The sequence below is a fragment of the Onychostoma macrolepis genome, chromosome 16, assembly GCF_012432095.1.
Source record: "Onychostoma macrolepis isolate SWU-2019 chromosome 16, ASM1243209v1, whole genome shotgun sequence".
NCBI lineage: Eukaryota > Metazoa > Chordata > Actinopteri > Cypriniformes > Cyprinidae > Onychostoma > Onychostoma macrolepis.
Window position 1 is genome coordinate 15,329,107 of NC_081170.1, and position 15,342 is coordinate 15,344,448.

Below are 15,342 nucleotides of genomic sequence, written 5' to 3' on the forward strand. Positions count from 1 at the left end.
ATGTGTATGGAATATGGGCAATGGTTCACAATGGTCAGAAAAAGCACTTAACTACCAATGGCAATGTAGAGAACATGAGATGAGAATAAGCACCTGGAACAACATCAGAGTGAATATTAAAAGTATATGCAGTCTTTGTTTCAATAGTAAAAAAAATAAATTAAATAAAAATAAACAAAAAAACAACAACTTATTTTAACTACCAAAACAACCTACTGGTTTCAAATGCTTTTGTGTAAAAAAATAAAAAATAAAAATAATAATAATAATTTAAAAATAGGAAATATAGATAAAACAAATGGTTAAAGTATAAAAATATAGCATAGTTATCACACTTAATTTGACAACCAAAAATGTGAACAGCAACAAAAATATTAAACTCGAATATTCAGTTGCGTCCTCTTGCTTTTTAAAGAACATTTAAAAGTTCAATAAGGTTTTGCCAATTTAATATTGGAGACACGTGAGAACCAACAGAGATCATTCTAAATATTTCCCCTTTTGTGTTCCACAGAAGAAAGAATCTCTTTTTGGTTGGGAACAACATTATGGTGAGTAAATGACGACAGCTTAATTATTCCTGTCGCTATAATTGCTAAAACTAAAATATATTAAAATGAGACCATAAAATAAAACTGAACGATGACTAACAAAACCACAGAAGAAGCTAAACTGAAATTTAAAGTCAAATTGAAAATAATATTACACTAAATTGCATTTGACCATGTGTCTGTTAAATGATGCAAATCATCTTGCCCAGTTTGAGACTGTATAAACACAAATCAAAATAAAGAGAGAACCGAGAGCCTTAGACATTAGTCCAGTGAAACGGTTTCAGATTTTTGTGGCTTCAATATACTCTGCCCACTCTCAAACGCTGTCGACACTCACAGGAATGACTTGGAAGGCTTGTCTGAGCGATCATAGTGGTATGGGCCATAAGACGGGGTGGCTCGCAGACTCCACATCCCAGGGATCAGACAGGATAAGACTGACCCACCAGGGCTTTCATGCCAGCAGGGGCAATATGTGCTATTAAAGTGTGCTTGGGCATTACAAAATGAGCATGAGTGTACCTTACCTTCTCATTGTGGTTGGACTGCTTCAGGCCATTATAGTGATACACAGGAAATGAGTCTGGGATCACAGAATCCTGGAAAAGCGAGATGACACGTGTCAATGCAGACATGTACATGGTCTGTGGAACATCAGCAAACAGCTCTGTGTGTCCTTATTCACTGTGACATATACTGCCTAGGTCTGACTCAATCCATAGGATGCCAGAAAAACATTTACGTGAGTTAAGACAACTTAACCAAAATGTCCAATTCCAGCTCAAACACATCAAAACACACTCCATAAACTTGGACAAGAGAGCCTAAAACAACGGTTCAGTGAATGGTTTTATATGTAATGACATGCTCAAGACTGACAGCACACTGGAATACATTGCTTTAAGTCTAAAGCAAATCACATACACCCAGCCCCCCCACCCCTTATGCAGCTGCTGAAAAGACCTGATTGCAAACTGGTGCCAGAACTCTGCAGACCAACTCAAACCAGCAGCAAAACCCAAGCACAGAGTCTTGACAGGAGCCAAATACCTCTGTCTAGCCCCCATACCGCATGCCTGCCTCACTGCCAAAACTACAACAGCGGACCGTGTGTGCATGTGTTTGAGTGGGCCTGAAATAGGGTTAGAGTATTTGATTTGATGGTAAATTGAGGCCTTTTTGCATGTATCCCTAAAGCCCTAATCTATTTAACACAGAGCAGTGGAGCTGCAAGTCCATGCCAACTATAACCGTCAGCTTCTCCCTCTCTGAGGGGCTACATGTTCATAGATTTAATCTGGGGCTGATTGTAGGTTTATTTGAACTTAATGAAAAAACAGTAAGAAAAAGCAAACAATGTTGAGCAAGAGCAAGAATCAAGGGAGGGTAAAAATAGACAGCAGGATAGCCATGATAGGAGAAGTAGCTATGTTTAGTGAGCTGCCTAGCTGTCTACTGCCTTCATAGGCAGCATCCTAACCAATGTAACTCATAAGGGACTGATTTTAAACTCTCTACATAGGCAGCCCCTCTGTGCACCACACAAATACTCAACTCACAGCCGATATAGATATTCAATAGAGTTTGATGTTAGTTACTGATGGCATGATACTCTAAATAAATAAATAAATAAATACATAAATACAGCACATACAGAAATTGGGTAGGTATAAACTGGGGCTGTGAATCCAAAAAACATTAAAACTTGTAATTAAAAATATTTAATTCTCAAACTAATGTAGAAACAATATAAAAGAAATACATTTTAAATAACATTTGCTTAACATGTTTTTACGAAGTACTATGAAGGCCAAGCTCATTGTTATCCTCTATTAATTTATTTTATACCTCTATAAAACTTCTAAATTGACTGTTTTAAATCTTTGAGGAAAAAAAAAAAAAAAAAAAAAGTACATATAGACGACTGATTTCAAAATCAAAATTTTCAACATTTAATAGACTGAAACGGCCTTCTGCTTTCATTAATCATTTATTACCAACATCTCATAACAACCCTTTGATGGTTAATGTTAACAATCATCACATAAACCCATTATAATTATCAAGAAAAGCCTGTAAATTAACTACAGGAAGTGGGGAAAATAAGATACTAAACTTTTTTTAGTATATTCATAATTGACATTTCTCTTGCATTCTTCACCAGTTTTTTTTTTTTTTTTTTTCTTCTTCAATGAATTTAGAGACATTTATTCTGGGATTGCAATCACCAACAAGGGTACATACAATGGCAGCTTTTTTCACATATACAGAGAAGGAGGGAGACACTTTCTGATTGTATAACTCTAGTGAGCTGTCCACTCACGCAGCATTTTAATCTGGGAAAACATGTTTAATCAAAAATTGAAAGAGAGACATGATATGCATTACCTGGTCAGGGAAGAACTCCTGCAGAAACTGGCCTAACAGAATAATACCCAACCCCTCTGGATCCAGCTTACTCTTCATCAGATTCACACTGAGAGAGAGAGAGAGAGAGAGAGAGAGAGAGAGAGAGAGAGAGAGAGAAGCATGAAGCTTCTGCAGAAGCATCCTTCATGTGCACAGAAACACACCTAATAACACCTGCAGAGCGGAGTTAGGCCGTCTCCCCCTGAATCTAATCATTAAAAAAAAAAAAAAGAGAGTTTTAAAGTTCTGGATCCACTTAAACTCTAGTTCTGAAGACTCTCTTCATTTTAAAGCACTAAAAACACAAAAAATGTGTGCTCAAAAAAGTCATCTTTGTGTAATGGTGTCAGATCTGACTAACAAAGCACTCAATATCATTGACCCTGAAAAACCTGGAAGAATCAAAGAAATTATGACTAAAGAGAAGGAGACATACATACAGCATTGGAAAGAACAAACCAAAGACCAAAGTCGTCTCCAATGTTATCTGAAACTCAACAGAGAGTACAGTCTGGCTGACTATCTGGTCTCAGTCAGGAATATAACTCACAGACATTTACTGACGAAGTACAGACTGAGTGACCACCAGCTGGCCATAGAAAGAGGACGACATAAAAAGACGTGGTTACCTAAAGAAGAGCGAATCTGTAACGAATGTAGATCAGGATCAGTTGAGACGGAGGAACACTTCCTCCTCCACTGTGACAAATACACGTCCTTCAGAGACGCACTGTACAGTCAAATACAGCAGATTATTCCTGAGTTCCAGTCACTCCATGAACATGACAAACTAGGAATATTACTTGGTGAAGGACCTATTTCCTCTTTGGTTGCACAACATATTTATAAATGCCATAAACTAAGTAGTAAAGAGTGAACACATCTGCATTAGTAGTGCCATTAATGTTTATATAAATATATATATGGATGTATTTTGTTTTGTTTATTTATGGATGTATATTTGTTTTTTATTCTGTTATGTACAATGCTTTGGCAATATGTATCCAAGTATGTCATGCCAATAAAGCAATTAGAATTGAATTGAGAGAGAGAGTATTGTTCTATGTATTATATAATTGTTTGTTCCTTATTCATGTAATGGACAATGCTTTGGCAATACTGTGCAAGTCATGCCAATAAAGCTCATTTGAATTTGAGAGCGAGATAAACAGACTAACATCCAGCATCAGGACTCTGAAATATTAATCCACAAAATTCGGCCCAACCAAATTATTAAAACACAAAAAGAAAATTATCTAACCTATTGGAAAGAAACAACAGAAAAACAAAGTAAACTTGAATGTTATTTGGCCCTAAACAGAGAGTACACCACTGCAGAATATCGGAGTACAGTGAAAGACTGAACTAAGAAGACAAATGACGAGGTACAGACTGAGCAACCATACTCTCACTATAGAGACGTGCAGATATTTATTAGGGGAAAAACAAGATTGTATCCTACTAGCAGCAAGATACATTGATACCAGTCACAAAAAGAGGGAGGAGTCAACAAATGAGTGATGCGTCCACAAACATTGAATTATAAATTGTTCATGGAATTCTAAAATGTTGATTTGTTCTACTTTTTAAATGTATCTACATGCATGTTTTTGTTGCATATATATCTGTTCTAGATTCAATGTGAACACTACGCTTTGGCAATACATTGTAACAATTGTCATGTCATGTAACAACAATAAAGCACATATTGAATTGAAAAATTGAGAGCAAGAGAGAGCGAGAGAGAGAGAGAGCGAGAGAGCGAGAGAGGCGAGAGGCGAGAGAGAGAGAGCGAGAGAGAGAGAGAGAGAGAGAGAGAGAGAGAGAACAATGTGGGACCATGAAAGTTGTAGCTTGTGTGTGCGCATGTTGCATGTACTGCTCATTGGCATCCTTCAGAGTGAAGTGTGTTGTCTGAGGCAGTCCTAAAAATGAGCTATAATCATGAATTATGATCAGATACTAAACATATAACAGTGAGTAATGCTTGGAATCTGACTAATATTGTTTTAAAAACAACCTCAGTGATGTTAAAACGGGGCAGACTTTTCCTTTTAAAGTCATGCAGCGAGACTGATAACATTACTAACTCTCTCCCACACAAATTCAGTAATCAGAGGATGATAAATGCTTTCTTGTGAGATCACAGGTCACTTTAAAAAAAAAAAAAAAAACTGCCAATTGCCAAAACGCTGATTATGTTGCATGTAGTTTCAGAAGAGGCCAAAGGAGGGTTCAGACTTCATCGACACTTGACTAAACTGCTTTTGACAGAAAAGGGTGCTGTGTAAAAACAAACACATAACCTAAACTTTATTCTGTCAATGAAACTTTCATATAACAAACCCTTTGAAAGGCTGAAGTTGTCTTTCAAGCTGTCAAAGGTTGACATAAGAAAGCAGGTGGTTTAAAATTGCTCAGATTTCAAAATGTTTAAGAGGTGAAGGTTTCAGAGGGACTACTGAGTGGCTTTAAACAGGCTTTACATGGAAAGTTGGGACTTTACTCGCTATTCCTCTTCTTTGCTCTACAAGAGTAATGAGTCTGTTTCAACAGCATGTGAACCCAAATTGTGCAAACCGAGGGAGCAAGCTGGTTTAACATGCACAAACCTCTTCAGATCACTTTATGACAAAAACAAATGTCACCTTGCTGTGTTCGAAATAAAGAGATATAAGGTTTGCTGTACATGAACAAAAATAAAATATTATATTGTAAACATACACACTACCATTAAAGAGTTTGGGGATGGTATATCAGTCCCTCCAGTTTTTCGCGATCGCTGAATACAATGCAAAATGTCGCATTTTTTTGTGATCCTGCATAATTCGTCATTTAACCGCAAAATAAATCGCAAAAAAATAAATAAAAGACCTCACATAACATAAAATTATAATCATCTAACTTAATTATTTTACGTTAAGTGGATTCAGATGTTGTTCACGTGTAAAACTTCGTAACGCCATTGGATCATCAAGCTCTCAGCAAAACCTCGTAACCCGCCTCCATTCAGATTGCCGCGCACAGCCTGGAGGAGACAGATCTCGGCTTTTTTGCAATGAAAGGGTAAATAAATAACCGATTTTAGAATAGTACAGCGTTTTCTTTACTCAAACACTACGTCTGTAAAGGCTATGTTTTTGTGTGCTTGAAGAGCAGAGAAGTAGTAGGTTATTTGCCGTCTAGCCAATATACAATGTACGTTTTAAATATCCTGTGCGCGCTTAATTTGAGATTTTGACCAAGTGTATTAAACAACAAGAAAAACTAAGCGCCCATATAGCTACAATAAACGTCATATAACTGTAAAAGTTGATGAAAGCATATGTTGCGATGCACTTACTGCCTCAGATAACAGTTACAGCCGTTCTAATGACACTCCATCTCCAACATTCTCTGGTCAAAAACTTTGTTAACTCCATTTGAACTTGAATTTCATATAATGTTAAGTGCATTAAATGCACACTGATCAGTAAAGTCTGATACAATACCAACGCTGACAACGCGGTGTTTAATTATTTAATTTTTTCCCTTTCTATTTTTTATATATCAATATATAATGTATCAATATATCAGAATTTATTAAGAGACCATACCAAATGTATGAATTGGATTTACAAGCAGTATGTACAGCTACAATACTTATTTGTTAATGTTTACATAGGTAAGGTGGAAAAAGGGTCCTAAGGTTGTTTTAAAAGTTAAAATGTTTCAGAATTTACTAAGAGACCAAAATAAACCAGCTTTATGCATTTTGTTTGTTATTTGTGAATATTGTGCATCTAACACAATACATAATCTGCACGTTTAATAAACTCCAGCTGGTTCAAAATCGCATGCGATTAATCGTGCATCCCTATGGGGACACTTAATTTCCAGCAATATCGTCTACATGATTGCACAAATACTATTAGAACTGTACTGAGCTGGATGATGACATCACTGAATTCAGTAATGAAATACCTTTAACTGAAAATTGAGTGTTTACTATTGTCCTTCTGCACTACCGACACACTATTTTCCTATTTGATATTGTAAAGCTGCTTTGACACAATCTGTATTGTTAAAAGCACTATATAAATAAAGGTGACTTCACTTGAGTTAATCTGGTAAATGTGATATAATTAAAAAAAAAAAAAAAAAAGAAAAAAAAAAGAAGCATTTATTAGAAAACAAAATCTTTTAGAAACATATTTACTGTCACTTCTGACAATTTAATGAATCCTTACAGATAGGTATTACTTTCAGAATTTAAAAAGATAAAAAGCAGAAAAAGGAAAACTTCTGAACATCTGAAATGTTTATGTACAGTAAATATTTCTTAAGGAATAATATTAAAAATATTAACTGTACTATCAAAATACTATTAACATTAAAACATTACTGTAACACACACACAAACTTACTAGTCTGGCTCGGAGACGAGATCCAACGCTTTCATAACATCTTCAAGCAGTGTGTCTGGAATGAACCCATTATCTGAAGATGAGGAGAAAAGAAGAGAGGCAGATGGTTAGAGCTTCTGAGAGTCGTGATCAGCACCCACACCACTGGTGTCTTATGCCCAATATAAAACACGAGTTTCATCTCACTAATTGAAGCCATTCTGCCGACCACATACACATATGTGACCCTGGACCACAAAACCAGTCAGAAGGGTCAATTTTTCGAAATTGAGATTTATACATCATCTGAAAGCTGAATAAATAAGCTTTCCATTGATGTATGGTTTGTTAGGATAGGGCAATATTGGGTCGAGATACAACTATTTGAAAATCTGGAATCTGAGGGTGCAAAAAAGTCAAAATATTGAGAAAAATAGCCTTTAAAGTTGTCCAAATGAAGTTCTTAGCAAAGCATATTACTAATAAAAAAATAAGTTTTTATATATTTACAGTAGGAAATTTACAAAATATCTTCATGGAACATGATCTTTACTTAATGTCCTAATGATTTTTGGCATAAAAGAAAAATCAATAATTTTGACCCATACAATGTATTTTTGACTATTGCTACAAATATACCCCAGCGACTTAAGACTGGTTTTGTGGTCCAGGGTCACATATGCGCACAAACACACCAAGACAATGGCTGATAAATGGATGGATGGATGAGTGGTGTATGTTGTTTTTCCTCCTCTCTGGTCTCCAAGTGTCAGACAGGATGTTTGCAGAGCAGCTGGTATGCTAACTCTTTTCCGTTCGCTATAAAATGAACTCTCTGCTTAAACTTTCCTGCAGTGACTGGATTAAGAACAATAAATATCTGTACCACAGCATGAAATTAGATACACTTGGGCGTTTTGAATAATGCATTAGAAACTTTGGCTAAAATAGCTTCTATACTACTGACATAAAAAGGTATTCACAAAATATTACTTCTGCGATGTGATACATTTCTGAGTGAAACTATATTCGGTGAGAATAATGTGGGGTGGCACAATCCATCAGGTTTTAATTGGATCATTATTGTCAGCTTAATTTATTGCCCAATTTAATTTTTTTTCATAACTGCACAACCTTGGTGGATTAATTTAGGTGTGAAAATAATTTCTCTTTAAAACAATGCGCTAATTAATATTAACACAAAGGGCATTTATTTGGAAAGTAAACAGGGTCAATTCTGATTTCATGTCGTTTTAGTATTTTATCTACATAACCAGACTGTAAGATGCAAGTTTTTCTTTCTCCTTAGGACAAATGAAATGCATGTGAAAGATCTCATTAAATGCCCAACTGTCTGTGTTTAGAGTCGATATAAACACATTCGAAGTGCTGGTAACTGAAATTGTACTAAAATACACAGACACTCACGCACACACACACACACATGCACGCACGCACACGCACAAGCACACGCACACACACAGCGTATTGTTCTTATTAACGCGAGGAACAGGAATGTTGTTTACGACGTTAAAAGGCAAAAAGATGCCAAGCAAGAACATCTAATCTTGTTCTTGATGACAATTTGAGTGCGTGCTGTAAATTAAACACTTTAAATCAAAACTTTGGAAGAACACTTATGTTCTCACTGTGATACATTCAGTGATATATACACACACAAACCTCTTCTACCTGACAGATATGAGACCGTGCAGTGGGCGATCTCAGCTCCAGGTTCTCATTTCTTCCATCAAACGCCCTCTCTACCTATTCTCTATATTATCATCAGGAGTCTTAGATTTAAATCAAAAGCAATAAATATTAAGAAGAAAAAAGTAGGGAAGGAAAATATAACTTCATGCAACAGACTCTGGGGAAAAAAACCACACAAATAGGATATACAGGCAAAGATATACTGCACTACATATGACTAAAGGAGCATCAGTGGTTTGTTTATAAAGCTACATTGCTGACTTTGCCATCTGAGCACAGTGACTATCTTAAATGATAAATCATCACGTGAGACTTTCCTCCCCACATATCCTCAGCAGAACTGCTCACAAATAAAACACTGTTGGCTGTTAATCATATATAGAACATTCAGTTGGAAAACATTACTATAGAGAAGGTAATCAGTGAGTTTGTTGAAAAACTACAGAAATGTGGAGTCTACATAATATTCAAAAGTTTGGAGTTTTTAATTTAATACTTATATTCACTAAAATATCAACATTGGACCCCAAACCTTTGAAGGGTAGTACATAAACCAAAAAATAAAGTTTTTTTTTTTTAAATAAAATTTGGGAGCTATATCACCCTGTATTATACTTTGTGAATTGTGGTTAATATATCATGATCTCTGTCAAAGATCAGTTGTGTGAAAGTTGTGCACTTCATATGTTCAGGTTTGGCTTGTCAGCTGAAGAATGTTTAAACAGTGGCAGTGAAATTGTATGTTGGTGGATGTGAGGGAGTGCGTGAGTGTGTAGTCTGGTCTTTAGGACTGATATCTGGCTGGGTAAAGAGATACTGTGGGACAGTCATCAAAAAGAATGGAGGGCTTAACCTTAAACCTAAAAATGTAGCCACCGAACTACATAACTGATCCACACATATACACGGACACACACTTGTAGAATTCCATGTAGAAGAAAATTACCGCTCGTATACCCCACTGAAATAACACCATTGTATTAGATCAAATGTAGTCTTTTCTTTCTCATTTCCTCTCCCCTCAGTTACAGTAAAGTATAAACAAACACAGTAAGCGTAGGATCTTTGCACTGCCTGATAAGCTGCAGAGATAATAAACGTGCTCTGGATTTTGTAGAGCTAAAGCTCATCTTCCTCTCAGTGAAGGACAAGTTGACTCAGCTGCTGGGGTTGAGTTGACATTGAGTTTCTTCAGTCTCTTTTTCAGGTTCACAAACAAACACAACAGATGAAATTCTTCCTTTTTTATAATCTTACCTTCCGGGTCAAAGGTCTGGAAGACTCTTCTAGCCTGCTCTGAAGGAGACTCAGGGGCCACCAAAGCCATCTCCTAGAAAGAGAAGGTAATATGAAATAGAAAAGAGAGTTATGGCATGGACCACACCATTTTTGAGATGTTAAAATATTTATATTTCAAGTTTTAGAGATAAGTCATTCATAAGTTGATTTTTTTTTTGTTTTCTGAGGATGAGGGAGAGCTGACCTCATATGACCTTGAGTGTGACCATTCACTCAATCTCCTTGAGTACTGAGAAGGCACTAACCGATGATGCAATGTGCTTTAAGAGCCCTTGCTGAAATATGAGACAATAAAAATCTGAAAATGTTTATGAACTGTACTTGCGTCAATTTGTTTGTGTGTGTGTGTGTTTGCAAAAGGACTGTGTGTGAGATTAGGTTTGGGTGTGTATAACTGATCTAGAGATAAACTCAAATGTCAAAACTGCCCTTCCATCAAGCAATCTCAGAGATCTTTTAATGAAAACAATCTTCTAACCCTCTCCCACATGCGCAAAACTCACAAACAGGCTGCGAACTTTGCTGATTAACAGAAAACAAACCAAGATCCATGTGTGTTTGTTCATGTTTGAGTTACAGCGGGATCACTGCCCTATCAAAATGTGTTGCCGGAGGGACTTGTGACAACAAAACACATCTGTATGTGTGTAAAAACGACTCAAGCTGGAAAATATGCAGAGTCAGCATGCACAGCTGAATCGTGTACAGCTAAAAACAGTTCAGAGTTTTCCATCTCAACATTCCAATATCGTTCAGAGTGCCATTTAGCCTCATATAGGAATCAAGCTTTATAACTATAGCATTTTTGGGAAACATAGATGCATTTGAATATTCAATATGGTATACAAGACAAGAGAAATGTGCTACATGACTCCAAAGCATCAACAAAATTCAATATTTCAATCATCATTTTGTTAACAACCATTAAAGTGATCAGTGAGTTTCAAATCTGTGCCATTTCAGTTAAGATGCTGCTTAGGATGTTTTCTGGAATAAACTTTGAGTGATCCAAACTTCTGACCTGTCCCTTCTTTTGAACCCATTGCCTTTAAAATCTCATTCTCACCATCTGTGTTTCACTCGCACAAGCTCTGATTCTCATTATTAGAAAGGAAGGCAGTGGATTAAGGGGTTACCTAGTTCTCATGGTGACTGATGATAAGAACAAGGTCATATTATCAAAACTCTACACGGGAATTCATCAATACTCTTCAAGTCTTCAAATGTGAAGCATAATGAGAGCTAGATGAGTGTTTGAAAGAGCTCCATTCTGTTTAAATGACAGTGTTGTCAAATAATGGCCAATAAACTGCGCTCTAATATTCAAGAATTTTTGTGAAGCAGAAAACACAGACAGAATAACAGAAAGCAGTCATTAAAATGAAATGTACTGTATAATGGGAAATATCTCAGAATTTGGCAAATTTTGGATTAATAAATCAAAAGTAGGGCTGCAGAATCAATCAAATTTAAATGGTGATATACACTGTCTGTGATTATTAAACCACAAAAGACTGCTGTTTAAATATGAAATCTAAATGTTCTGTGTATTTTCATAGAGCTTTACGAACTCAAAGGTTTAAACTTCAGTAGGTAACTCGCCCCACACAATTTGGTGCAAAGTACATGAAAGATTCCTCATTTCATATGGCTTGTTGAGAGATTGTATTCTATCCTATGCTATTCTAGAAATAATCAGAAATAAAATCTGTGTCTATTCGACCCAGAAAATTTCTTCAGAAAATCTAAAAGTCCAGTCAAATATGAAGTGTTTTACTGCAATCGAAAAGAACAAACATTAGCAATGAACATACAAACACGGTCATGGAAGAGTGAACATAAACACAGGCTGTATACTTTCACAGTATGGTTTCAGTGTAACACTCACAAATATCTCCTCTTATTTCAAAGAGTAAATATACAGCTCACAGTCACACCAAGAAAGAGGGACAGAGCAACAGAGGAGATAAAATGAGAAAGAAAAAATGAGATACAAAGGAATGAGAAAGTAGATGACAAGGAGAAGTTGCAGCTGGATACTGTTTGTCTTAATACCACAATCTGAGCTAGTACTCCACACAGTCAAACCGGACACCTTTCCACAGTCGAATGGCAGGTAGTCAAAACCAAATTAAACTTTCAGAGCCCTTGCCTGAGGCCATGTGGAGTTATAAACCCTCATTCCTGAAGTAATGAAAAAGATTTGTTAGTTTTAACGTATAGCAGTAGCTCAAAGCTCAGCAGTGGCGAGAGACTGAGAGAAAAATGGACGAGTGCTTAATTATACAAGTGAGAAGTTTCAATAGGTAAGACATCTGCCGTGAACTCTTAAGGTGTTCATCCGCTTCATAAACATGGGTCAAACAATCTGACACTCAAAAGTAGCATTTCATTATTTTACAACCCATATGATTTTCTTTCTTCTGTGAAACACAAAGGATAAGGGGGGCATCATTAGGGGTTAATATTTAGCACTCCAAAATCAACTTGAACAACTTTAATGGTATTTATTGATTTGTTTTTATTTATATATTTGCAGCTCTGAAGTCAATGTATGTTTTCACTGTAGATCAGCATAACTTTTCTTTAAAATTGCTTTTAAAATGTCTTCTATTACACAGAAAAAAGTCTTTACAGTCACTTTTGATTAATTTAATGTAGGCTATTCTTGCTGCAAATTAATATTGTAAATTATACAGGGAACCTTTTAACTTCACATACTGTGCATTACAAATAAAGAAAATATAAAAATAAATAAAAATGAACAAATCTATGCAGTTCAATTCTATTTGTTTAACAGAAATTAACTGACAACCAACCAAACACTGCTTTGTGAATATCAACTAAAGTAAACAGCATTTCTTGTTGACAACTGTTCTTATACATATTTAAATGTAATTAAAACTAATAATAACTTGGTTGATTCAGTGACTGCTCACTTTATGCACATTTCATTGTATGCAACAGATCAGAAGCACTGTTCTTAAATTAATTTTTTTCCCATGTTCCACTGAACATAGAAATTCAAACCGGTTTGACATGAGGGTGAGCAAACTGCCTTTTCATTGCATTGCATAATGAAGATATAGACATAGGCCAGTCATTGTGGAGAATGTCAATGAAGCAGAATGTTTTGTTGGTTAGAAATCACAACATGCCTGCAAACATCATCCTTTTTTGTGCGTGTGCACTGACAAAGTATATCAGTCATGACATGTTTGTGCACATAAACCCCCCACATTACCTTCCTCACACACAAACATGCACTGTGGCTCCATGCTAATAGCAAATTAGTGCATGTCTTGTTATAAAGTCTGAACCCTGGTGACAAAAACAACATGCTGTTCCACTGATGTTAACATTGTGGCTTCACAACAACACAACCAGTCCTGTAATCAACCCTGCTGAGTCAGCGTTTCTCTGTCGCTCTCACACACACACACTCTAATTACAGAACAGTGTGTCGGGTAAAGACTTCAGCTCGAGGCAGGATGGTTCTGCACGATGAATGATCTGACCCAGACGGACCCTTGGAGCCACACTGAAGTCAGATTCTCCACACAGACCTGATATCCTTGACAGTTTTGGGTTTCAGGGACACAAACAAAGTAAAGCCTCTTTTATTGACTAAAAAAAGCAACACGGTCTAAAATGGTCTTAAATTACACGTAGTAAAGGGCACGGTCAAGCCATAAAGGTGTTTTCAGCCAAGTGCCTTGAGCATTTCTGTCAGGGCAATGGTAATATTCCCAGTTGCACTCTGTGCACTTAGATACAGTGATATTATATATGGCTGTTTATCAACAGGCTCAGTGAGCATAATTTTTCAACATATCTGTAAAGCAGAGTCACATGTTAAGAATACTGAATCTGGCTTTCATTAGTTTTTGAGACCCAAATTCATGTGCGCACACACTCGCGCCGTAGAAGGCAGCAGTTGGAGGCCATAGATGGAGATCAGAGACGCGGCTCACACACAGGAGCGAGAAAAGCCAAAAGATGCTGATGACTGAGCTTCAGAAATATCCATTAAACTGGACACCAATGTCTTGAACGCTCACACAGAATCACTTTATCAGCATTTACAGGCAATGATTTCTTTGCAAATGTGAAAGATAGAGTACTTTAATTTTACTCCAGCTTACTGGCTTGTATAAGTAATGTCAGAAAAAGATAAAGAAAAGAGAGAGACCTTATCCTCACCTCTAAGAAAGCCATATGATTAAACAAAGTATCAAATCTGTGATAAGGAGAGTCATATGCAGATGACAGACGAGAAGAAAAGAGTGTGCTTGACTCTGTTTTTAGAAAGCTTAGAATAAAAACCGTTTAACCTTAAAAGGTGATGTGAGATTGTACATTAGACTGAACATGCGTTTTTTACACTCCTGTCATCCACACAAACCCCAGGCCAGCCTGACACATTCCAGCTCTAGTGAGGTAAAAAAAACATAAGGTGAAATCCAGATCAGAATTAAGCTGATTTTATCTTGCCCTATCCCCATTTCACAACTTAACTCTAGCAGAATCAAAAGGGGTGTTCATGTCAGTGTTTCCCACAGGATTTTGTGAGACTGTAGAGGGTGCACCTCGGCCCCTGTAGGGGGGTCCGTGGGCATGCCGACCCCCCGTAAGAAAATTTTTGACATTTTACAGTTAAATTCATCCATCAGGTGCACTTTGAGAGTTCAAAATTAAGAACTCCAACACATGTTCAGTGTGCAAACTCAAAGAAAAAAGCTGGTGAATTGACTTATACTTGAAGGTTAAAGAGGGACTCAGTCCTCTTTTTCATTGTGATGTCTCAGTCTAAATTACACTCACACCAGTAAATTTGGAAGCCAAACAAATTAGAACATTGATAATAATAATTTTATATTATTATTCCTATGACAGTAATAGCCATATATTGTAAGACAATTGCACTGTAAAATAAATGAAAATGAATATTTCACAGGTATATTATTTTACCTTATTCTACA

At 36.3% G+C, this 15,342-nt stretch overlaps 1 protein-coding gene across 2 annotated transcripts in view; it reads right to left on the bottom strand.

Annotated features, from left to right (window-relative positions):
- mindy3 (MINDY lysine 48 deubiquitinase 3) overlaps positions 1–15,342 on the bottom strand; it is a 42,359-nt gene that overhangs the window by 3,717 nt on the left and 23,300 nt on the right. Inside the window, exons 11-14 of one of the 2 annotated variants that reach the window (XM_058746892.1) lie at positions 10,319–10,391; positions 7,370–7,442; positions 2,943–3,030; positions 1,082–1,153 (exon numbers count right to left, since the gene is read on the bottom strand). In XM_058746892.1, coding sequence (XP_058602875.1) covers positions 1,082–1,153; positions 2,943–3,030; positions 7,370–7,442; positions 10,319–10,391 — 306 coding nt within the window. Of the gene's footprint in view, positions 1–1,081; positions 1,154–2,942; positions 3,031–3,592; positions 3,694–7,369; positions 7,443–10,318; positions 10,392–15,342 lie in introns of those variants that run through there. The other variant, XM_058746893.1, reaches the window with a different exon arrangement.